This window comes from Herpailurus yagouaroundi, unplaced genomic scaffold (assembly GCF_014898765.1).
Source record: "Herpailurus yagouaroundi ecotype Mexico unplaced genomic scaffold, PumYag 162, whole genome shotgun sequence".
NCBI classification, from domain to species: Eukaryota; Metazoa; Chordata; class Mammalia; order Carnivora; family Felidae; genus Herpailurus; species Herpailurus yagouaroundi.
The window spans coordinates 46,545,916-46,570,964 of NW_024412403.1; the positions used below are offsets into that span (position 1 = coordinate 46,545,916).

Below are 25,049 nucleotides of genomic sequence, written 5' to 3' on the forward strand. Positions count from 1 at the left end.
GGGGAGAGGTCATGGTATCCTGATGATTTTGTCTGACTTTTTAACAAATGGGAATGTTAAGGTTTGCAGAAAAAGGAAGAGTGGAAACAAAGCATGGTCAGGTCAGTTTTGGAGGTGTTTAGCTAGAGGTTCCAGTGAAGTATCCAGGTGGATATGGATGGTGAATTGATAGTTATAACTAATATATCAGATATACTGTCTGAGCTACACATAAAAATCTGGGAATCCTCTGATTAATCTGTGGGAAATGAAACCTGATAAGATGATCATGAAGATAAAGCAGTCCTAGGCTAGAAATTGGAGCAACATGTTACATAAGGGATGGCTAGAATGATGTGAACTGGAAGGAGATGGAAAAAGTTTAGAGAAGAAGGTAAATCTCAGAGTAATGTCATAGAAGCCAAAGGAAGATTGGTTATCAGGAAGGGATTAAATCTCACATTCTGCAGACACTCATGTAAGAGCAGGACGGGGCGGGGGGAAGTGTATTAGCAAGTAGGACAGTGTATTTTAGAGATTGTGGTCAGCACAACTGGGGAGGAAGCTAGATTATGCAAGCACTTAAGGAGTGATTTGGGAGGAAAGGGGAAAGAAGATGGTGAGAGTTAGGAATCCTTTTTTGAGGAGGTTGTTAGTAAAGAGCAAGAGCGGAGAGGGCTTCCCTTGGACATTTACTTATGAACGGTGGGCTAACAGAAGGGGCGGATGAGGAACTTTAATTCCCAAGGAGACAACAAGGACTCAACTTGTGCCGTGGTGGAGAAATTCGCCTTGGGTGAGGAGCCCTTCCTTCATGAAGAGCATCAGTGAAGGAAGCCGCACAGATGCTGCTAGAGTCAGAGCTGTGAGGGATCATCTGCATGAAAGAGAGGGTAGGGGGCTCTGCTGAGCAAGTCTGTGGGATAGTGAAGGGAGTAGGAGAGGTGGGAAGTAGCTGCTGTGGAAAATGAGGAAAGAGTACAGACAGATTTCCAGCAGAGGCTGTAAATTGTGAATTATTGGCTGCCTGTATCTGCATAGCGTGCATATACTTGGGGCTTTTTAAAGCAAGACTCATTCGCTTAGGCAGAAAAGATAAAACTGGAAATTTTCTGGGTGGGGATGGCCAAGGAATAAAACAAAGAGACTTTGAGGTTATTCATCATTTGAGGGCCAGATAGAAAATACAGGAAAATTTGTGGGAACTGAAAGGGACAGCGTAAGAGAGGACAGAAGCTGTGATGAGGCAGGGGACAGTGTGGTAAGACAGCCGGGAAGATGAGAAGGTGGGGACACTGGGGAATGCTTGAGATGGAGTTTCAGAGGTGACACAGTCATGGGTAACCACTAGGGTCAGAGTTAACCAAAGAGGCAAGAAAAGTGGCAGTGGAAGTCACTGGAGTTGAGGGCGCTAAGGATCTGTGAGTCAGGGTGTCTGAAGTATTACCCTTGCTATGTGCAGTAAAGGCAGAGTCTGAGGTAGAAAGGATGATGAAGTCAGATGCTTGACACGGTAAAGGAAGAGTCACCTGGCTCTTCACTGTTTTCCACTCAACAGCCTCTATGGTGACACACTCTACCCCGTGACCTTTTTGACCTTATGTCCTGTGCTAATCACAATGTTGGGACAGCACCTGCCACCTGTTCCCTGCTATAGACTGCTCATAGGAGGTGATACACTCCAATACTAGTTAGACCTGCAAACAAATTCTTACATCACTAGAATGTGGGTTTCATGAAAGCAGTGCTCTTGGTGGTTGTTTGTTTTGTTGTTTTTACTGTTGCATCTAAACACCTGGAATGGTATCCTTTTGTTCATTATTTACTGAATGAGTGAATGCTTTCAAGTTTGCCTTGACCCTAACTGCTACTTGGTATACCCATTTCAGCCAATTACTACTACATTCCCCAAAAACAATCTTCCAGGTGTTCTCTATTTGGGGAACCCAAATCCCAGCTCCACCTATGTGTCCCTCCTTTGGCTTATTATCTCTCCTCTCACTTTACTGAGGTCACAGCCACTTGTTGGACCTTGATCTTTGGCTTCTCCCCTTACAGCATTGCTCAGGTCTTAGCCACTTCCTTACCTCTTTACCTGGAAGGGGGAAATGTCTCTACTCTTCTCTAAGGATAATACTTGCCCTTTATTATTATTAGAAGTATTAGAGACTATACTGGTCTCTATCTTACTTTGTGCTTTTTATTCTGGAACCTGCCATCCTTCTCTCTTGTATAGCAGTTACTCCCTTTCCAGTAGGTGCAGAGCCGATCCACAGAACAGGATCAAAAAGCCATCTAGGGGTACCTGGGTGGCTCAGTCCGTTGGGTGTCTGACTTTGGCTCAGGTCATGATCTCACAGTTTGTGAGTTTGAGCCCTACATCAGGCTCTGTGCTGACAGCTCAGCTGCCTGGAGCCTGCTTCAGATTCTGTCTCCCCCTCTGTCTCTGTTCTTCCCCCACTCACACTCCGTCTCTCTCTCTCTCTCAAAAATAAATAAAGATTAAAGAAAATATTTTTAAAAAATACATCTATTCTGTCTTGGACCTTAAACTCTCATATTCTGTCTTTCCTTTTTTTTTTTTTTTTTAAGTTAAAAAACTTCTCAGAGTGCTCCCTTCTATTTATGGACTGTTCCTATTCCCTTGTTTAACTACTACTCCTGGCTTAACACCTTGAGTTGGAGGCTGTACTCGCAAGTTCCTGAGTTGTTGCAACTATTTCTTCTGCATTCTTATGGCTTCTCTATAGTCCTAGTTCCTCATTTACTAACTCAACAACTATTGGAGAGCACCTCTTATTGTCAGGAACATTTCAAGTGCTAGAGACACTACACTGTATAAAATAGACAAAAATCCCTGCACTTGAAGTTTTTACTTTCTGTAGGAAGAAACAGATATTAAATAATATAAGTGTATGTGTGTGTGTATTTGATATTGGCAAGTACAAAGGAGAAAAATCAGAGAGAGGATACTGGCACTTTCATAGTGGAGGAATTTACTATTTTAGCATGACTGGGGAAGGTTTCAATGAAGAGATGACTTTCCAATAAAGGTCTGAACGGGAGTGAGTCATACAGCTATGTGGGGGAAGAACATTCTAAGCAGAAAGAGTAGATGTACAATTCCTGAGGTATGAGTGTACCTAATGTTTTTGAAGAACAGTGGGAGAGGATAGTCACCTTTCTTGCCCTCACATTGACATTTGTCATTTAGTCCCCATTTGCTTTTAGAAATCCTCGTTGTCCTTTGCAACCAGTATTCTGGAGGGATGAGCTGGTCTGGTTATTGCCTTTTCCATCGCTCAGTCATTTCTTCTCTATTTGCACCTTTTTAAAATCTTTTTTCCTGAGGGCTCTTTTGTTGGTCCCCCCCTTTATCCTGCACACACTGTGTTTTGCCAGATTGCATTCTTAAACTATGCTTCTGAGTATTTTCCAGACATCTCAACTTGTACATCACCAGGGGACCAAAAATTCAATGTATTTGCCATCTAAGTAATTTGTTGCCTTATCTCCTCCCAACCCCACAAAGGCCCTAATCTCACCTCTCCTATTTCCCATATCCATTTTTTGACTTTACTCAAATAGTTGCCCACTTTAGAAAACTTAGTTGTCTCTGACTTTGTTGTCCCTCTCCCTCTGCTTCTGTGAGTCATCTTGTCAACCTCATTCTCTATTCTCTTTACCCCAGTCTTCTTCAGCCTCACCACTGCCATGACAAACACAGTTCATACTTCTGTTTTTGAACATACTATACTGTGTGTCTAGGATGCTCTTCTCAGCCTTTAGGAGCAAGCTCAGATGTTCCCTCCTCCTTGCAGTGGATTCTCCCCATCCCCAGTCAAGTTCATTGTATCCTCCATTGTGTGGATACCTCTTCTAAGCCCCACACAGTGGCACAGTGATAACCATCTTGCCTAAACTATAAGCACGTTGAGGCTGAAGCTACATTTCACTAATCAGTGTCCCTAATGCTTTCCTATGCTTCCGTGTATTGGGGACATAGCAAAGAGAGTAGAGAGATGGATGAAATTGACCTAAGGGCACTGCATTGCAACAAATCGTGTGTGAAGGAAAAAAATGTCCCAGTTCCCCAGATAACATATGCCTTCGTCAGTAGCCTTTGTATGTTATGTTCAGAATACCAACATCTTTGAGAACAACTGGAATTGATGTTTTGTTTGCTTGGATCCTGACTGCTTTCATTCTACTCCTTGGAACATTGGCAGACAGTCCTGCTGGCAGGCAGCACTGGCCCTAGCTTGTGGCAGGCTGAATTTTATTGTTGTTTAGGCTGAGGGGAAAGAGCAGCTGTTTCAGATCAGACTTAAAATTTTAATTATATAAATATAGAATTTATTGTGTTACTTTGAATAGCAGTACACTTTTCTGCTAGTTTTTGTTTCTAGATTTAGACACTTTTTTTTTTCTTGTTATAAACAAATCTCTCGTGAGATTTAGGGAGAAATTAAGCAATGGAGACATCTAAGGACAAAAAAAAATGCTCTTCAGTAAACTGAAGATACAGAGATTCTAGAATAGCAAAGAAGCTGAAAATTGGGGGGCATCTGGGTGACTCAGTTAAGTGTCCTACTCTTGGTTTCAGCTCAGGTCATGATCTCACAGTTCATGAGTTCGAGCCCCAGGTCTGGCTTTGCACTGACAGCGCAGAGCCTGCTTGGGATTCTCTCTCTCCCCCTCTCCCTTTGCCCGTCCCTGGCTTGCTCTCTCTCTTTCTCTCTGTAAAAATAAATAAACATTAAAATTAAAAAAATATATACTTAAATACTGAAAATTGGGAAGGAAAAACAAACGATTGTTTTAAAAAATTATGTATAACTCTAAAAAGGTTAAGTGTAAATGCTTTCACTTAGCAAACATCTTTTTTTTTTTGTTTAGAAAGCAGTCTACAGTATTTTGAAAGGAATTATCAAGTAAAAAATGATAGTTGAGGCAGTGAAATAGTTTTTTTTTTTCCTTAGTGTGTGCACACATGTGAGCAGGGGAGAGGGGCAGGGGGGGAGAGCGAGAGAACCCCAGGCAGGCTCTATGGTAAGTGCGGAGCCCAACACAGGGCTTGATCCCACGACCCTGGGATCATGACCTCAGCCGGTATCAAGAGTCAGATGCCTATATAGTATTTTTGACAGAAATTATTCTTGGGATTTTATTGATGTCAAAAAATGTAATCTCCATATTCTCTTAATTTTCCTGTTTTTAAAAAAAATCCATTGCCCAATTTTATAAGACTTGTGAATCTTTAAAGCATTTTAAGAATATTTACAATATTCTAATGAATGGCCTATAGTTTACTCCCTTCAAATAGCTACCCAGGAAGAGCAGTCATTCATACTAACTATAGAAAAAAAAAATCACCATTCTGTTCATGTTACAGTCTTAGTTCCTTTTGCCAGGAAGAAATGTTGTAGCTGATAATTACAACAAATTAAATGGCATAAAGAACAAAAAAATGTATATCTTCCTACACAGAAGCATTTTCAAAATATCAGCTAGCATTTCTCTTGCCAAACTAAGAGGCTCTTTATGCTGTTTTTGGGAGGAGAGGGCACAACTGATTTATAACGCAGGCTCCCATGATGAGCAGAAACTTGGAGGGATGAGGTGGCGATGTGTGGGATCAAGTTGCAGTTGAAACCAGTAAAAGGTGAGACTTTGAGTGACTCTGGAAGGTTGATGATATTCTAAATGTAGAGACTCACAAGTTTTATTAAGCTCCTGACACATAGAAAAAGAATGCTATCTGTGTATTTCCTCAAAAATACCCTCTGACTCCCAAGGTGGGAACAAACTTAAAATACTGTTTGCTTGAAATTAATTTCCAGGGCTTATAGGTTCTAAACATTTTCTCAAGCTTGAATATGCTAAATTTTATTAGCAGTTAGTGGAACACTTCTTTAAACTGTTTTGAATTTGGATTAAAATATGGGACAAGTTAAATAACATTATAATTATGATGCTCTTGCCTGCTTGAGGATCAGCCTCTTAATAAAACTTTATCGTGTGAACGTACATTGCCCTAAGGTGGTTTTACCTTGGTGTACCGACCTTTCTCTGACTCGTACTTGAGCTTTCCTTTTATGAGAACTAGTGAGCTTGACATCTGACAGATACTGTCAGACAGACATTCCTTTTACAAGTAGGTGAGCAGGCACAGGCTGAGTTGGCACATGGGCATAAAGGAAAGAGTGTGACATGGAATGTTGATACAGCAGCTCAGTCTTTCCTCACAGAGAGTGCACGTGAATATGCTTTGCTTTCCTAGTAACTTAACTATAAGCAGGTGAAACACACCTGCAGAACTGTTTAACATGTGCAGGAATTCCCAGTACTGCCCAGGCTTTGCATTAATGCACATCTCAGGGTTTTGTGTTTTACTATTAAGGATAGTGGACTTTTCCTCTGAATTGATAGACCATGTTGCTGTCTTTCCTCATCTTGAGGAACAGTTTTACACAATGTGGCGGCTTCGTGGGTTAGCACAGTGCCGAAATGAGGTCTATTTAGGTATTGTCTGATGGTCCAGAGTGCTTGAAAGTACTGTCCATTAGCTCAGAGTAATGAAAGCCGCATTTAAATATACATAACATATGCCATGGTCTGTCCCTTTACTTGCCTCTCCATAACATCTTTCACTCTTCTCATTTTGTACCCAAACTCCGTTCATCTTTAACTCTTTAGAAGCTGACACATCACTAAATAGAGTTGGGGGAGGGGAGGAGGAGGAGATGAGAGATGGGGATGGAGGGAGATGCATAAGCATCACAGAGTCACATATTAGGTCTCCTTCAAAGGGCACTTCTAGGAATCATCCTCTGAGTTAACCTCCTCTGCTGTCACTGCTACCAAACCTGGACTGCTTACTCCTGTTCTGGCTTCCCACTCATGCTGTACTTCTCTCTCTGTGTGACGTTTACTATACAGCTTTAATGTGTGCTGACCATGCCCTTCATTAGACTGTAAAGGGCCCGAGGAATCAGAAGCCATCAGTCTTACAAATGTATCCCTGGCCTCTGGCACACAGTGTGTCGTATAATAGGTTATTAGTCAATCTGTGTTATTTTTTAAATGATGATGTTTATAATTCTCTATCTTGTTTTCAAAGATTCCCCAAAGTGAGCACAAAAGGAACCATGCTGAGAAGCTAATCGCTCTTCCAATGCAGGAAGATTCCAAAAAGCCAAATGACCTCTCCCGCTCCACTTCAGATACCAAAATAGGAGAAAGTGATAGGCAGCCGAAGGAAAGCTTTTTTCAGTTTCTTGGTAACTTATTCAATATCTCAGGAAAATCATCTCTTGGTGATGCCAAGCAGTCTTCTTTCAAGGATGACCATGACAAAACTGAGAAAGATTTACAAAATCCCAGTGACCGTCCTGAGGAAGGGGTCAAAAGAGAAAGGGAGATTTTCGGTGGCTCCCTGGGAACCCAGGCACTTCCAGCAGAAGAACCGGAGTCCAACTCAGCAGAGCCCTCAGATTCCTTTTCTTTGGATACAACACAAGACAGTGAACAGGAAACCAGTGATTTACTAAAGTAAGTTTACAATTTACTTAGCCAGAAAGTTAAACTTATGGACCTAGCTCTTAAGCCTTACTTCTAACCCTGATTAATGAAGGGAATTGGAAAAAGTATTGTGTAATGTCTTTGCTACTAGGTAAAAAAAAAAAAAAAAAAAAATTGTATGATTTTGTGTACCATACATATAATCTAGGACCTTTCGTGCTATTTTAGGGGGCAGTACCAATACCTTTTAGGTGCTAACTTTGTCAGTACGATATTTATTTCTAATTTAAGACTTCCTTGAATGAGAGTGTTTTCTGTTGTCCAAATTCTTCCTGTATTAGGACAGGCTGTAAGACCAGTGTCTGCATTTTGGGAACAGAAATGGTGCTAAGGAGGGGTGCTTGGGTGGCCCAGTTGGTCAGGTCATGTCTCACAGTTCGTGAGTTCAAGGCCCGTATTAGTCTCTGTGCTGACAGCTCAGAGCTTGGAGCCTGCATCAGATTCTGTGTCTCCCTGTCTCTGTCCCTTCCTTGCTTATACCCTTAGCTTGGTGCTAAGGTTTGTATGCACATTCTATTCATATCTTTCCTTTGTGGAATGACAATAAAGGGGTTAAGAAAAGAAATTAAATGGACTCTACTTGTAAAACTAGCCTTGTGATGCTTTTCCACAGAAACTGAAATCTTGTGTAGATATAAGGATTATTTCATCATCCCTTTTTTTCTGTCTTTGATTAACAGACAGGCGCCAACTTGTTTTTCTTTTGCTCAAATGAACTTGGAAGGAATATTTTTTACTTAGAAAATGTGTATAACAATGTTTGGTCCATTAGTCATTTTGTATAACTTAGTAGTATTCATTCATAACCAGTAAGTATCTGTTGCATTGATTTTTATTTAAAGATGTTTTTATTTATTTTGAGAGTGAGAGAGAATATGAACTGGGGAGGGACAGAGAGAGAGAGAGGGAGGGAGAGAACCCCAGGCAGGCTTTACACTGTCAGTGTAAAAAAAGCCCGATCAATGTAGGGCTCAAACTAGGAACCATGAGATCATGACCTGAGCCAAAATCAAGAGTCAGATGCTTAGCCAACCCAGGTACCCCTGTTGTATTGACTTTAGCTTCTACTTGTGAATTATTTGTATCATTTTAAGAGGTCATCTATAATAATATAGTCAGAAATAGACGATAACTTAGAGCTGTTTAGTTCTTTATAGTTTCAGAGTGTCTTCATATACGTACTTTGAGTTAATTCCTCATAGGCAAGCTTCAAAGGTAGGCATAGACCCAACTTACAGTTGTGAGAACTGAGACCCTGATAGACTTGAGTTTGCCCATCAAGACTGATGTGGTAGGGCTTGCCCTACCAAATGTCAGTGTACTGATAAAGCCACATAATTTGAAACAGTGTCATACTAATGTAATACTTACTAAACATTTAAGTGAAACAGAATAGATCATCCAGAAGTGGACCCTTATATATATGTGATTTTAACCCTTGAATGTGATGGCATTTTTACATATTCTTTTTTTTTTTTATTGTTTTCCATATTATAAAAAGGAACACTTGGGGAAATTGGTTAACAATTTGGAGGGAACAAAAAGCTAGATACTTATCTCATTGTTACAATAAAATAATTAAAATTCAGTAACAAATAATTTTAAAAAGTACAAAACTAAACTAGCTAAATATGATTTATTCCGTTTTGATGAGAAACCACTTTCTAAGCATGATAGCAATGGAAAGTGTCAGGAAAGACCAGTAAACTGCATTACTTTAAAAAAAATTTTTTAATGTTTATTTATTTTTGAGAGAGAGAGAGCACAAGCAGAGGAGGGGCAGAGAGGGAGACACAGAATCCAAAGCAGACTTCAGGCTCCGAGCTGTGAGCACAGAGCCCGATGTGGGGCTCGAACCCATGAACCATGAGATCATGACCTGAGCTGAAGTCGGACGTTCAACCAACTGAGCCACCCAGGCACCCCAAGATTACTTTTTTTTTTAACGTTTATTTTGAGAGCAAGAAGAGCATGTGCACATCCCCCCGCCCCCCCTCTACACACACAAACACACGGGTGGAGGAGGGGCTCTGAGAGAGAAGAAAAGCAAAAATCCCAAGCAGGCTCTGGGCTAGATCAAACTCATGAACTGAGAGGTCATGACCTGAGCTAAAATCAAGAGTTGGCCACTTAACTGACTGAGCCAGCCAGGTCCCCCTGGATTACTTTTAATTTTCAAACTCCCTATGTCAAACAAAATAAACAGTGATACATTATATTGGCAAGTGAGAAAATTCGATACAAAAAGATGTCAGAGAATGCTTTAACTGATAAGCATTTTATTCAAAAAAATTTTTTGTATATATTTATTTTTGAGAGAGAAACAGTGTGAGCAGGTCAGGGGCAGAGAGAGAGGGAGAGAGAATCTACAAAGGCTCCAGACTCTGAGCCATCAGCACAGAGCCCACTGATGCGTGGCTCAAACCCATGAACCTTGAGATCATGACCTGAGCCTGAGTTGGAAGCTTAATCAACTGAGCTACTCAGGCGCCTCAGAGCTGATCAGCATTTTAGACACTAACTCAATAGGGAAAAAAAAAGTGAAACAATATAAACAAAAATACAAACTGCTAATACATAAGTGGAAAACGGTTTATTCTCACCAGCAATCAAGGAAATGCCAACTAAAATGGAATAACTTTTATAAAGTTTTACTAAAATAATAAATGATATACTCTGTGTATTACTCAAAGTTGATAGAGCTGATGATGCTCCATATACAGTGATAGGAGTGGAGGCCATATTTTAGAGCAATATGTATCAAGATTAGAAAGCTTATAGGTTATTTCTAATTATATAAGGAGGTGTTTACTGAAATATTATTTACAGGAACATATCATTGGAAATAAATGTCCAACAGCAGAAAAATGGTTAAATTAGGGTACCTCGGTAATAAAGGATTGTCTAAAGGAGTTCTGTCTAAAATGTGGTGGTTGGATTAGCAGCATCAACATCACCTGGGAATCATTAGAAATGCAAATTTTTTGATTCAGACCCACTAAATCAGAATTTCTGGGAGTGGTGCCCAGCAGTCTTCTAACAACCTCTCCAGATGACTTTTTGTACCAAAGTAATTTAAATTTTTTTTTTCAACGTTTATTTATTTTTTGGGGGACAGAGAGAGACAGAGCATGAACGGGGGAGGGGCAGAGAGAGAGGGACACACAGAATCGGAAACAGGCTCCAGGCTCCGAGCCATCAGCCCAGAGCCTGACGCGGGGCTCGAACTCACGGACCGCGAGATCGTGACCTGGCTGAAGTCGGACGCTTAACCGACTGCGCCACCCAGGCGCCCCTGTACCAAAGTAATTTAAAGTGGTAAGGATTTTGAGTCTATTATGTGGAAATTATGTGGAATGGAAAGTTTGTGTTTTTTCTTTTTTTCTTGTTAATCCCCCCCTTTGGTTTTGATTAGTCGAGTTTATTTCTTTGGTACTGGACAGTAGAAAATGGAAGAGGTTACCTTGCCTCTTATTTCTTGTTAGTAAAACCCTCCTTATTAATAGAATAATTGCTTACAGCCCGGGCACCTGGGTGGCTCAGTCAGTTAAGCATCCGACTCTTGATTTTAGTTCGGGTCATGATGTTATGGTTAGTGAGATCAAGCCCCATGTCAGGCTAGGCTCCGTGCTGACAGTGCAGAGCCTGCTGGTGAGTCTCTCTCTCTCTTCCCCCCTCTCTCTCTCTGTCTCTCTCTCTCTGTCTCTCTCTCTCTCTGTCTCTCTCTCTCTCTCTCTCTCTCTGCCCCTCCCCTGCTCACATGTACGTGTATTCTCTCTCTCCCAAAAATAACCTTAAAAAAAAAAAAAAAAAAAAGAATTGCTTAAGGCAGTTACCAGAACCACCTCTGCAAAGCTTTTGTCTTGACTGAGATACAAGCCTCCTCTCACCCAGCTCCAGAAGTCCTACAAATTATCAGGTATAGAATTGCAGTTTAGTGACTTCCTACTGTCACATATCAATTTAAGAATTGACATACCATTTTTGTTAATAGTTTATTTTGACAACATGATTAAGGACTACTTATAACTAATTTTAGATATTTAAATATTTTCCATATATATGGAAAAGATATTTATTAATTTTGAGACTGCATTATAAGTATTAAAGTTGTTTTAGTTTTGTGAAATGAATTTACTAAAAGCAAGGATATATTTAATTTTTTATTGCAAGCATGAGAATATTCCAAATATAAAATGTTATTTAAAATTAAGAGTTGCTGATGCATAATTAATAAACCTTGTATATAAGAATCTCTGAAGGTAAGAAAGAGAGTGTTATTGAAGCCCAAGTTAGAACAGCTGCCTGGGAAGCACACTCTTCACAGGGAAGAAAGTGCTCTGGGTGATAAACAGTTTTTACAGGGTTATATATGTTTTTACATCTTACGAAAGCTCAAAAGATTATAGGGTAGCGTATAAGCAGGAGTCACAAGTTTTAAGGTCAAGGAATACAGGGAATAGGAGCATTGATCAATATTGCAAGGACAGATGGTTTTCTGTTAGGCAACTCATTTATAAAATCAGTATACAGTGTATGCTTGGTGAGCCATAAATCAGGCTTTTGGTTTAAACAAAGTTAGTGTACAGTCAGGCTGACTTAGAAATCTAGAATGGCTCTCCTTCTAGCTCAGGCCTTTGGAGAGTGTTTTCTCTCATTAGAGTCTACACTTCTGAAATCGGTAGGAGATTTCAGTGTCACACAAAATTTCAATTTTTTTATAACTTCAGTTTTTTAATTAACTAAAGGTTTTGCATCATCTTTCTCATGTAAAAATGCCCCTACTTTTTTTTCTCTGTAGGTCTTTTATAATCAGAGTGTACTAAAAAGGGCTAATAGCTTAATTTACACAAGTTTATAAAATAATCTGTGCTGTATAATGCTGTCCATTACTATAATATCAAGCATACTTTTAAAGTCACTGTTAATTACAGTTTTCAAAATTTAGGTAAGTTATTAACTATAATTTGAAGTGTGTTCAGAAAAAAATCCTGCTCAAAAGTTATAAATTATTTCATTTCACTTAATTAAAAATAATAAACAGCTTTGTAATTGTTTTTCTGTTGACTATGCCAATTTCATTTTTAACATACATAAAGCCTTTCATTAAACCTGTTTGGTGACAACTTTTAGATTGTTTTCCATACATTAACTTATGCCTTCATTGTAGTTTATTAGGAAACTACTTCACTGTTGGGTTGAAATCTTTAAAAAGTTTAAGTTCTATGATTTTTATGTTTTCAACAGATTCATATCCATCATGAAAAAATTTTCTGCTAAAGCTTTATTGTGATTTAAAAAAAAATTGCTGGATTCACAGCTTTTCTTTATACGGAAAAGTTAAAAGCCTTTCCTATTATGAGAGAAGATATTCTTAACTGTAATTTGAAAGGAAATCTATCTTAATGCTGAGAAGGGAGCTTAATCATACTTTCTTAAAGTGAGTTAGATACTTTGCTCTAAGGCTGTTATTTTTAGGCTATTATTTAGGATTTCCTTTGAAGAATGACAAATGTCTTTGGTTGACCTTTGAAATATCAGGAATATCAAATATATACAGAAAAGAATATAGCTGTGTTTGGTACCTGGAGGCTTAATAAATCTTTACATGATAGGTAGGTATATCTTGGGCTAAAATGCATAAAACCTTTTCACATTTCCAATATGTACATATGTCTACTTCTTTAAATATTTGAAATGTCTAGGTATGTTACTTTGTTCTTGCTCTCCTTTTTTTTTTTTTTTTTTTTGGTTTGGGCACAGTGTATTTTATTGGTGGTATATGACAAAGTTCAGGGGCCTGGGATGGAAACTTCGACGCCAAGGTCATGACAGTCTCTGTAAGTTGGGGCTGAGCTGGGGCAAGGACTCCCTAGCAGCTGAGGGCTTCTCTCTTCCTCTTGTGCTCTTAATAGAGCTTGTGGTTCAGAGGGCTCTTACTCCTTGAATTGGAGGCCATGTGGACCATATGATCCACCATTGGTTTCTGTAGCTAAATTCATTGTTGTACCAGGAAATGAGCTTGATAAAGTAGTCATTGAGGTCAATGCCAATCCCAGCATCAAAGATGGAAGGGTGGGGATTACTGTTAAATTTGCAGGAGATAATCTTGCAGTATCTGCTTCACTGTCTTCTTGATATCCTTGTATTTGGCAGCTTTTTCCAGGTGTCAAGTCATATCCGTAACTGACCTATTAGGGATAAGGACACATAACGGCATTCTAGTGAGCTTTCCACTTGGCCTCAGGGATGGCCTTGCCCACCACCTTGACAGTGCCAATAGAAGCAGGGATGATGTTCTGGGCAGCCCCTTGGCCATCACACCACAGCTTCACAAAGGGGCTGTCAGTCTGCCAGCTGGCACTGATGGCATCAGCTGTGGTCACGAGTCCCTCCACTATGCCAAAGTTGCTATGGATGACCTGGGCCAGAGGGGCCAAGCAGCTGGTGGGGTAGAAGGCATTGCTGACCATCTTGAGGGATTTGTCCTGCTTCTGATGGTTCACCCTCCTCACAAACATGAGGGCATCAACAGAAGGGGCAGAGACAATGACCCTCTTGGCTTCATCCTTTGAGTGAACCCCAGCCTTCTCCATGGTGGTAAAGACACTAGTAGACTCCACAACATGTTCAGCACTAGCATCACTCAGTTTGCTGTTGGCAGGATCTCACTCCTGGAAGGTGGAGATGGACTTTGCTGACAAATTTCCTATTCTCAGCCTTGACTGTACCATTGAGTTTGACATGGGTGGAGTCATACCAGAATATGTAGACCATGTAATTGAGGTCAACAAATTGGTGACAACAGTATCAACTTTGCCAGACTTAAAAAGCAGCCCTTGTGATCAGACACCAGTACAGCCAAATCCATTTACTCCAGCCTTCACCATCAAGTCTCAGGGATGCAGCTGGCACTGTTCAAGAAAATGTGGCTGTCTGTCAAATGGAGAGGAGCAGAGAGCCTGTCTTATTTGGTTCTTACTATTGTTAGGATCATATTAACTTTAGTTGTGTAGGATAAGCTGTAGATCCCATGGACAATTTATATAATATGTGTAATTAATACTCCATTTTCTCTGTGCAGCTTATAAAATTTTAATTTTCCATCTTCAGATTTTATTTTTAAAGTTACATGTTTTTGATATTTCCATTTTCTATTTTATTTACCAGGAAAAACTTAACAATTAAAGGACAGTTTTATATTCTTATACTATTCAATTATGGAGACTCAACTGCAACCTGAGAAAGAATGCTGTAGAAAATAGACTACATTGGTGACATGACTAATCTTTTAAAAAGAGGGAGTGTAGCTCATCAGTACCCGACACAACTAATTATAGTACACGAAGCTAGGCTTGAAACTTTGATGTTCAGTGCTTTAAACATGATTATATAGTTGTTTAGTATAAGCAATGTATGTTTTAGTTTCAAGCATGTAACATTTCCACCAGGTGCTACAGGAGATTATCTGGTTACAAATTTAAACTAGTTCATATAAATCAATGTAATCATTTTAGTTGAAAGTACCCAGAAAATCCTAAAAAATGGAGAAAATGATTCTCCTCACCCCTGAAAGGACTCCAAAACTACCAAAAGGCATTATTACAGTGAGTTGACATTTAATGGATTTTTTGTATATGGTTTATAGAAGACCTTTTAGATCAAAAGGTGCATTAGGATTGATGCAGGATAAAATGTCTTGAGGTCTTTTTAGGAGGGAGTTGGTAGGAAGAGAATGTCAGTTTACTTAAATTGAATTCTGATTCCTATATCATTTCATATTTCTTTGGAATCATGTACATTCGTGTATCCATATCTTCAGAATTATTTTATTGATCTTTTGAAGGAAAAAATATTGCAGCCTGTTGAGAGTAGATTTTAAATATAAAACATTAAAGCTTTGAAAGAAAAACTGACCAAAAATTTCTTGTCATTTATTCGGGTTTCTCTATCTTCACATGTTGCTCTGAAGGCTCTTGTGTTTTCTAATTAATGTATTTTGATATCAGATTTCACCAATAACGTTACTTTACCTGTATTGTAAAGTATGTATTTTTCTCTTCTTGTATGTTTTCACAGGCAATTACCTTATTCGTTTTTGAGTTTGTTTCATAATAAGTCTTTGATCTAGCCTGACACTCATTCTGGAGCTAAAACTACTTTCATAAGGCAAAGCTTTTTCCCTAGTCATCTTGTTTAGCTGCTTTGTAATGGACAATAAATACATGCATGTAACCAATACAAGTTTTCACAATAGTAGTGGATTGGATTTCAGGGACCAGCAATTATATAGATTGAAATACATTATTTCAGCTAAAATTCAAGAAATATGTGAGGGGCACAGTTCATAAAAATTTGACCTGTCCGAAGAGGTTTACCATCTGTTTTATCGCGTAAATGAGTCTAGTGTTCTTAATGTTATTGCTTTAAAGCAGGGGAGTAAAAGCATTATTTAGATATTGGAATACTGGTGGCTGGATTTCTTATTCATGTGGGTTCTACAATGTTTTGTTAATTCTATGTTTAATCTGAAAAAAAATAGAACATCAAATATTTCTGCCATACATTTTTAGTGTTAGGATACTAAAATGAGCCTAGAGTTCAGAATTTAAAACACTTTTATATAATCGATAATAGTGAAGGCAGTCTGGAATAAATCACACACTAAGCACTTACTATCATTGCTTTATTTTAGTCATTCCCCCCAAAAGTTGTAAATATGTACCATTTGCCAAATTTTGTGGGGGGCATTTAAAAATGTAAGAATGGTTAAGACACAGTGCCTTCCTTCAAATAGCCACAAGGCAAGTGGGGAAAATGCATTAAGTGCCTAGATCTTTATAATCTGATATGGCAAATCTGCGCTCAAGGTTCGCAGAAACCTATATTTGCCATTTGCTCAATGGCAAATATAGTCTGATATGGCAAATGCTGCGCTCAAGGTTCTTTGCACCCACAGATCAGAGGCTAACTGCCTGTGTTAGCAGGAAAGGGGTGCTGGGATCTGTTTGTTCTGGAGATGACTTGTGAATTTAGTCTCAGAAGACATTGGAGTTTCTCTCTGGGGCTGGGATTTAAGGGAAGAGAATGGTGTGTGTCTAGGGCTATTAAGCAGTATCAGATAGCATGAGAACTCCCAGCAAAAGATTCTTCAAAGGAAGTTGGATGCTGAGAGTCTCTGGAACTTTATGCTGGGGCTGAGAAGAAGTAGAGAACTTTTACTAGAAGTCTCTTTTGATTCCTACACTTACCCAAGCAGTTTTATGCTACAGAAATTGAATATTTGAAGAACTTAACACAAGAGCATTTTTAAGGCAATTCTGTCATTGAGTTAACAAATACATGCTGAGTGCTTGATGTGAGTTAGACATCTTACCAGTTGTTTTCCTTTAAAAGTTCTCCCCCTATGTGCTTGAAGTTGCCGTTCAAATTTACATCCAAGAGTAAAGGAAGAGAAGCTTACTGTGGTGCTCTAATATGGTGGACAAATCAGTGATATATCCATGAACTTGTGCCAGCATGAGGCACATAAGGCAGTGTGGTTCCTTCCAGTCAAACACTCTTTGAGATTGTAACTAAAACCCAAGCCTTGGACTTGTCAGCCCACTTTCTGTCTGGTAACTACTGTGAGAGAGATGTAGGTAATCAGGTAAGAGGGAATGGTTTTGGAGCACCTGGCTTTCTCAGTCCGTTAAGTGTCTGACTTCAGCTCAGGTCATGATCTCACGGTTCGTGAGTTTGAGCTCTGTGCTGACAGCTCAAAGCCTGGAGCCTGCTTCCAATTCTGTGTCTCCTTCTCTCTGTGCTTTTCCCCGGCTCACACTCTCTCTGTCTTCCAAAAATGAATAGAAGTGTTGAAAAAAAAATCTCTAAAAAGGAATGGTTGTAAGGAGCTCAAACATTCATGTGCCTTGATGTTCATGTGTTCCTTGTCAAATCTTCATTATTTTTAGTAAAGACAGGTTTACCTAAAACATTTTAGGATTTCCTTCTCCAGTTGAATACTTATTAGGAGTAGGAGTATTTGAAAGATATACTTTATCATAACTTCTAGGATTACTGTTAAGTGTTACTATTTCATGATACTATTGGGCTCTTTCTTTTTACAGACAACTGGATAGTAATCCAGAGAGGCCTTCCATAACATATGCAACATATCGAGGCCCCAGACAAATTAGGAAATATTTGAAGCACCAGAATGCATTGGAAACTGTGAATCCCTTGGACAGAGAAAATGAAAGTTCTGACTCTAGTACAAGCATCCATATTGGCCCTGGAAGTGACATTGAGGCTAGGATGGTGTCGTTGTTGTCATCAGCTAGTACAGACATATCTGTGAAAGGACGTTTGCTCGAAGGCCTGTTAGAAGACTCTGATTGTAGCAAAATAAATGTTAACACAGAAAGCCATCTGACAAACCATTTAGAATTGCCCAATACTGCTGCTTCTACGAATGTTTTAAATAAAAATGATCCTGGGGGACCTGTGAGAAGTAGGTCATCCCCTTCTTCTGTGACTAACTTCAGCTCCACTGCCAGTGAATCTGACTCACGACACCATTTAAGTTGTGCACCATTTTCTCAGACTGACAGAAATTTGGTATGCTCAGCACTGTTTACAGGAAGTAACAGTAGCAGAGTTCCTTGCAGTCCAGATTTTCAGGGGATAACTACAGCGGAAACTACAATAAAGGAAGACAGCTCAGTGATGAGTGATGGGACATGGGTGCAAAGAGAAGCACGTGTTGAGCATGAGAGCCCTGCTGTTTCTGACTGCTCTTCTAGTAAACCTGATGGGAGTGACACTACCAAACAGGGCAGTGCAGATTTGCTGAGTCCAAATAAGTCAATTATGCATGAAGATCTGCAGTTGCCAGAGAGTAAGTGTTCTGACAAGCAAGCTGTTGATAACTCAGCCAAGCAGGCTGCCAGTCATATCAGCACCACGGCTCTTCAGAGACATGCTGTGACAGACACAGAACCTGTAAATGAAGGAAATAGACTGTCTTCCCAAGACTCACAAAAAAATTTGGCTGCTACAAAAATCAGAAAAGAAACAGAAAGCACCTTGGTTAGTGAACCCACAACTTCAAATCACATAAAAGCTCCAGAAGGTAGAATTGAGCCACTACCCAAAGATATTGACCAGTTGTTTGTAACGGAACCCAAAAGGTCCAGTTTTAGGCCACATGGCAAAATGCCTCATGTGGTTAGAATAAATCAAAACAACCCTGCCTCCGGAGAACACATCAGCCAATCAGCAGTTGTAGCATGCTTAGAAAACAGAATATCCCCTAAGCTGAATTTTGAACCTAACAGGAATCACATTTCAGAATCTCATCTTGACTCTGAGAGTCTTCAACAAACCAAAGTATCACCTGATGTCAGAACATCTCTTATCCTTGACAGTACAAAATCAGATTTCAGTATTTCATCTCCTACATTTGTTTCCAGGGTTGGTATGCTGAGCAAGTTAGATACTCCTGTTACAAAGGATGAGTGTTCTGTGCTCACTGAAACTGGGGATGTCAGCATTGTTGGTATTTCCAGTCCGCCTGGTAAATGTCAAGAAGAAAATGTGGCAAATCGTGTTGAGGCAGTAAACGGGAAGGGTACTCCTGCTTGTCTTCATCTGGAGCATGGATCTGCAACTCTTGAATCCAAAGAAGTTCTTCCGAAAGGTGAAAAATGCCAGGTTGGAGTTGACTCGAGATTGGAGTGTGAAAGCCTCTCTGAGGACAACAGTTCCATTTCACCTCAAGGCCCTGCTAAAGCAGAATTGATGTATTCAAACGCTAGAGCAAGTAAGAGCACTACAGAGAAGTCTGGTTCTCTTTCCTTGGAAACCAAACCTGACATTGCGAAAATTTTATCAAAGGTGGAAGTTGATGGTCAGAACGGTGTTCCTGTTGAGTTGCATTCTGTAAGAGAAGAAACTGTAGCCATCTCCAAGATCACTGTTTCCCAAACAGAGCCTAGAGATATTTCTCAGGATAAGATTTCTTCTCCATTTGAAGTTACAGATGTGCCAGAAAAGCTTATTTTATCAGAATTAACTTCCCTAGAGGCTGAACAAGACAAAAGTTTTCAATCAGTGGATCGTGAGGAGATTAAAGAGAATTGTCAGACTGAGGTATCTCTTCCTGCCTCCAAATATCAAGGTTTTCCGGAAACAGAGGCAAAAGCCTTAGTTTATCCTCCTGCTTTTCCCAAAGGTAATATATCTGAGATTTTACCTCCTGTTCATGACGAAAAAGCTACTAGGCAAATGGCACAGAATTATGAGGCCAATACCTATGTGATTCATCAACCTTCACATATTTTTGGGACTAGAAAGATTTCTGGTTTCTCAGAAATGGCAAAATTCAACTCAACTAGTGCTTCCCCACAATTCCAAGAAGCTGACAGCACACAAGTAAATTCACCTTTTTTGAAATCTGATAAAAGTTTGGGGAAAAATGCTTTTGTATCTGAGAATTCACACTTTCACAATGTTCCTGTGCTGAAATCAGAAAAGAAAGCCTTATCTCACAGAAAAAAAGAGAATACTCATTCCCTAAGTGGTAGTATTGATAGTGTGTCTTCCTCTAGTAGCTCTGAAGAAGTTAGCATGGTTTTAAGTTCACATAGTCACCAAAATAATTCCAGTTCTGTAAAAGTTACCATAGATGCCACACATGAAGGTGCCTCTTTAACTAACCTGCTGCACCCTAATAGCCCTTATTTGGAATTTGAAACATCTGTCCCAACAGGGGCAGAAGTGACCCCTTTTCAAGAACACTCTGGGACTCCTACTGGAAAGGTGTCTCTCAATTTCCCAACTGCTGCCCAATTTGACAATCCCATGGAAGCAGAGACTGGAGCAGTTGCTGGGGCTCCGACGTCAGTTAACAGCTCAAGCCAGCAGTGTTCTGAAGCCTCTGCTGAGCACACAGAAGCAAGGAGAAGAGTCCATGACCAACTTTTGGACCTCAAAAGTGGTTTAGTTAAAAAGGCTGATACATTGATTGGTGAAATTTTTGTTTCTGTCAGGGAAGAATTAAAATCCACACACATAGCTGATACCTGCCAAGAGCATATAGCCATAGATGGCATAATGAATTCAGGTACTCTGAAAGAAGATGTTCCTGAGAAAAACTCCTCAGAAGTGACACTGGCAGGGATCCAGCTAACAGAGCATTTGGAAGAGCAGGGCATGGAAAACAGGTCAGATGTCCCAGGGGAAGAAAAGGTCTGTGTTTCACTTACAGCTGGTGAGAAGAGTCTCCTTTTTGATTCTGATAGAATGAATTTATCTTGTTTGTTAGAAGATCAAGCTAGGGAATTAGTCAATGAGATTATTTATTCAGCCCAAGAAAATTTGGCAGATGATGCTTTTGAAGATACTGAGGATACCTGGGATTCTGAACTTCAGGCTAATACTTCACAAATTCTGAACAGTGATAGTGTTAAGCCGCATGATACATTAAGGGATTTCTTGGTGTCTGAACAGGCAGTAAATCAAAGCACATGTGAAATTAATGAAAATAAAATATTAGGTAGGTTCTTTTCTGTAAGTAACTTAGTTAAGGACGCAGAGTCAATTAAAGGAAGAGAAATTGTTCTCTACCAAGAATCCCCACTTTCTGGAAATAGAGCTGGACAGGCTGATAGGATAAATTTGTGGGAATCAGATGCTGTTTTACTAGCTGAAGATACACCCCATAAAGGGTTAGATGATAAGGTAAAAACACATTTATTTTTCAAAGAGGACTCTAAAGATAAAGTGGAAATAGCGCGTATGGATAATCACAAAACAGGGACAGAGGATACAAGAACTCTTGTATTAAATTTCAAATGGCCTCCATTTGCAAATGATGACATCCATGTACCCGGGACATCCAAGAACAGTTTTTCTGATAGTCTTGTGTGTATATCTGAAAAAGGCTTGCCAGGACAGAGTAATAAAAACACACTCTTTACAATGTCAGAAGTAGGGAAAGTACACAAGAAAGATATGGAAGTAAATTTAAGAAAAATGGAGCTTAGATCTCCCATGTTAGAATTGGAAAAAACAAACAAAAAGGATGCTGAATTGAATATTATGAAATATGAGGCAGCCCCTCCTATGTTAGAAATGGGAAGAGCACATAAAAAGGATGCCAAATTAAATGTGATAAAAACTGAGCCAACAGCTTACATTTTTAAAGTGGGAGAAGTACACCAAGTGGATGCTGAGAGGTATATTGAAAAAACTGAGGGATTACCTGCCATTTTAGGAATGAAAAAAGCTTATAAAATGAGGGATATCGAAGGAAATCTTGGCAAAACTGACATGATGCCTATTATTTCAGAAGTGAAAAATACCTACCAAAAAGATGCTGAGGTAATTACTGGAAAGACTGAAGTGATGCCTGCCACATTAGAAATGGAAAATATTTACCAAAAGGATGCTGAAGGAGATATTGCAAAGACCGAGGTGATACCTGTTGCATTAGAATTACAAAATATTTACCAAAAGCATGCTGAAGGTGATGTTGGCAAGACCGGGATGACCTCAGTTATGTCAGAAATGGAAAATGTCTACCAAAAAGACTTTGAGGGGGTTACCGAAAAGGCTGAAGTGATCCCTGCCACGTTAGAAATGGAAGATCTTTACCCAGAGGATGGTGAAGAGGATATCACAGAGACTGAGGTGATACCTGTTCCATTAGAAATGGAAAATATTTACCTAAGTGATGCTGATCTGGACAAAACTGAGGTTATGCCCATTATGTTGGAAGTGGTAAATGTCTACAAAAAAGATGCTGAGGGCATCACTGAAAAGACTGGAAGACCTTTGTTGGAAATATCTTACCAGAAGGATGCTGGAGAGGGTATTAGGAAAACTGAAATGGTACCTTTAGTGTTAGAAGTGAAAGAAGCACACAAGAAGGCAGTCCCTGCCTTCTTAGAAGTGGAAAGGGCATGTAAGACAGAGGATAAAGAGGCAGTTGGAATGAGTGTGTCTATGCCCTCTCCAAGAGAAATGGAAAGACTGTCTCCAGAAGATTCTGATGAGGCTATCAGGAAACACAAAGTATTATCTACAGTGGTAAATGTTAAGAAAACCTATGGAACAGGTCTGGAATTGCCTATTACACAAGCAGAGGCTGTGCCTCCCATATTTGAAGCCGAAAAAACATCCCAAGAGCCTGGTGGAGAGAGTGTTGGAGAAATAGAGAAAGGACCCCCTGAGAGAAAGGAAGGCTTGATAGCGTGTGACAACAGACTTGCCTCATATTTCAGGGGATATGAATCACCTACATTAAGCAAGGATTATGAAGGCTACCCAGCTTTAGCAGTGCCGGATTTTCGACCCAAGGATACCATGGGAAAGCTAGACAAAAGAACATCTGTTACTGCAGTAGATAACCAAATAAGAGATGATAATTACAGTGATGAAAAAGAAGAATCTAATTTAGCCTTCATTTCTCAGGATGAACAAGAAAATTCTTCCTTTACTATATTATATGATGAACCCCTTCAAGATGAGGACAGGTGTGCTACCCCAGAAGTAAGAACACACACTCTGCTGTTTCCTGATACATCTACTGACAGCATGCCTGTAGTCACATGCGAGAGGTCTGAGAGCAGAACTGACCTCGTCCATCATTTTGAAAAGGACACTAAATTAGGTGAGACATTTGATAGTGATAGTTCAGAATCATTCTTATCAGTGGAGGCCAAAAGGTACAAAATTTATCCCTTAGCTTTGTCTCCCATTTATGAGGATGACAGCTCTCAGGAGGACATTCTGTCCAGCGAGGTCTCACCTGGACACCATGGCTCCACAAAATCAAGAGAGAATGCAAACCAGCCCTCTTCTGTTTTATCCCTTCTCCAGTCAGTATCAGAGCGTTTAAAGATGAATTTTGATGAAGACAGACAGGGGATAGAGGCAGAGGAGGAGGAGGAGGAGGAGGAGAAGAAGGAGGGGGAGGAACCATTACATAAAGGAAGCCTGAGACCTAGGAGGAAGGAAACCATTACTTTGAAGCTGCCAGACCCTTCCATCACGTTTTATCCCGAGGATGACCAGGAAAGGACTGGAATCTCTAAGAATTCATACGTAATGTCAAATGAACCTACTACCTCTAATCCGCAAGTTGGTCTGTGGCCAGAAAAGACTTCATTTCTACAAAAATCTGACCTTACTTCTAAACTACATTCTTCTTTAAAGAGTGCTTATCATCAGTATTTGCATACTTCCAAAACCCACTCCTCAGACAAAGGAGCCAGATTTGGTGGACTTTTTCAGGAACCAGTGTCAAAATATTTCCGCGCTCAGGACATCTCAGGCAGATTAAGCCCATTCACAGAGGTAAGTTATTTTGATTATTAACAAATGAAGTAGTGCTTTGGGTCATGAAATGACCTAAAAACTTATGAAGAAAATCAGTGATTTGAGGTTGTGTAAAGATGGTTTTAAAAATATATCAGAAGTTACTTTATTCTTTATTTGAAGTGTATCATAATCCCTCTATTTTAGCCGGACTGTTAAATTGAGAAAACAAAATTGCTTAGGCAGAATTTAAAAGGCATAAGAGAAGCAAGTTATTTCCCCCTTCTTTGCTAATATTTAGTTTTCAAGTGAAATTAAGTGACAGCATTCTGAATTTCTCAAGGTACTATATATGGGGAAATTGTTACATTCCATTGAGCTTATGTGTCTCCGTAAAATATTTCATAATATTCTAAAATATTTTAATCACTTGGCAGTATCCTGTCAGTAGTTGCTCATATTGTTCATACAAAGCAGGGCCACGAACAGCCTAATTGAAAGAAAAACTGAAAACATTATAGCTGGTAATGGTCTTGAAATTCAGTTTTCTGGGTTTTTTTGCCTTTGAAATATTTAAACATTTAATGTAGAATATTCACTTAACATGGGACTTCCTTTCTGGCATTCCCAAGATCATGGAACTTTCTCTACGATTCCCAAGACCCATGTCTTCACCGTGAATAGCCACAGTAGCAAATAGTTACACTAGAATACCAACCAGTAGCTTGCAAGGCAAAGTCTTTTTAAAAGAAAGGATAAGATTTGAAGAAATGTTTCTTTAATAATTCCCCATTACCTACCAAGTCAAGTGAAACATCTTCACTATATTACAGCACACCCAAGTCCTGTTTGTCCAACTTTGTCTCCACGTGCTCTGGTTATACACCCAGTGTTTCCTACCACCTTGCCTCAGAAAGTATGTTATCCATGGAATTCTTTTATCAACTCCCTGGCCCCAACCTGCCACATTTTTTCCCTTATTAAAATCCTGTGTTTTCAAGGTCTTCTCCATATCACTTCCTCCAACAAGCCTTTTGGGGGCCTCCCCGTGCCATCACCTCACCTCTATGCTGGTGTCATTCCCCTTGATGCCCATAAGTTGGCATTTTCTTTGTATTTTACCCATGAGTTTAACCTAGTCCTTCACAGAACAGTCACGTGAGTGTGATCATCTGCTCCTTCCT

At 39.6% G+C, this 25,049-nt stretch overlaps 1 protein-coding gene across 4 annotated transcripts in view; it reads left to right on the plus strand.

Moving 5' to 3' along the window:
• Positions 1 to 25,049, plus strand: part of CRYBG3 (crystallin beta-gamma domain containing 3) — a 139,836-nt gene that overhangs the window by 27,753 nt on the left and 87,034 nt on the right. The window contains exons 3-5 of one of the 4 annotated variants that reach the window (XM_040484266.1): positions 7,103 to 7,533; positions 17,673 to 20,815; positions 21,896 to 23,904. In XM_040484266.1, coding sequence (XP_040340200.1) covers positions 7,103 to 7,533; positions 17,673 to 20,815; positions 21,896 to 23,904 — 5,583 coding nt within the window. Of the gene's footprint in view, positions 1 to 7,102; positions 7,534 to 17,672; positions 23,905 to 25,049 lie in introns of all 4 variants that reach the window. The other 3 variants (XM_040484267.1, XM_040484264.1, XM_040484265.1) reach the window with 3 other exon arrangements.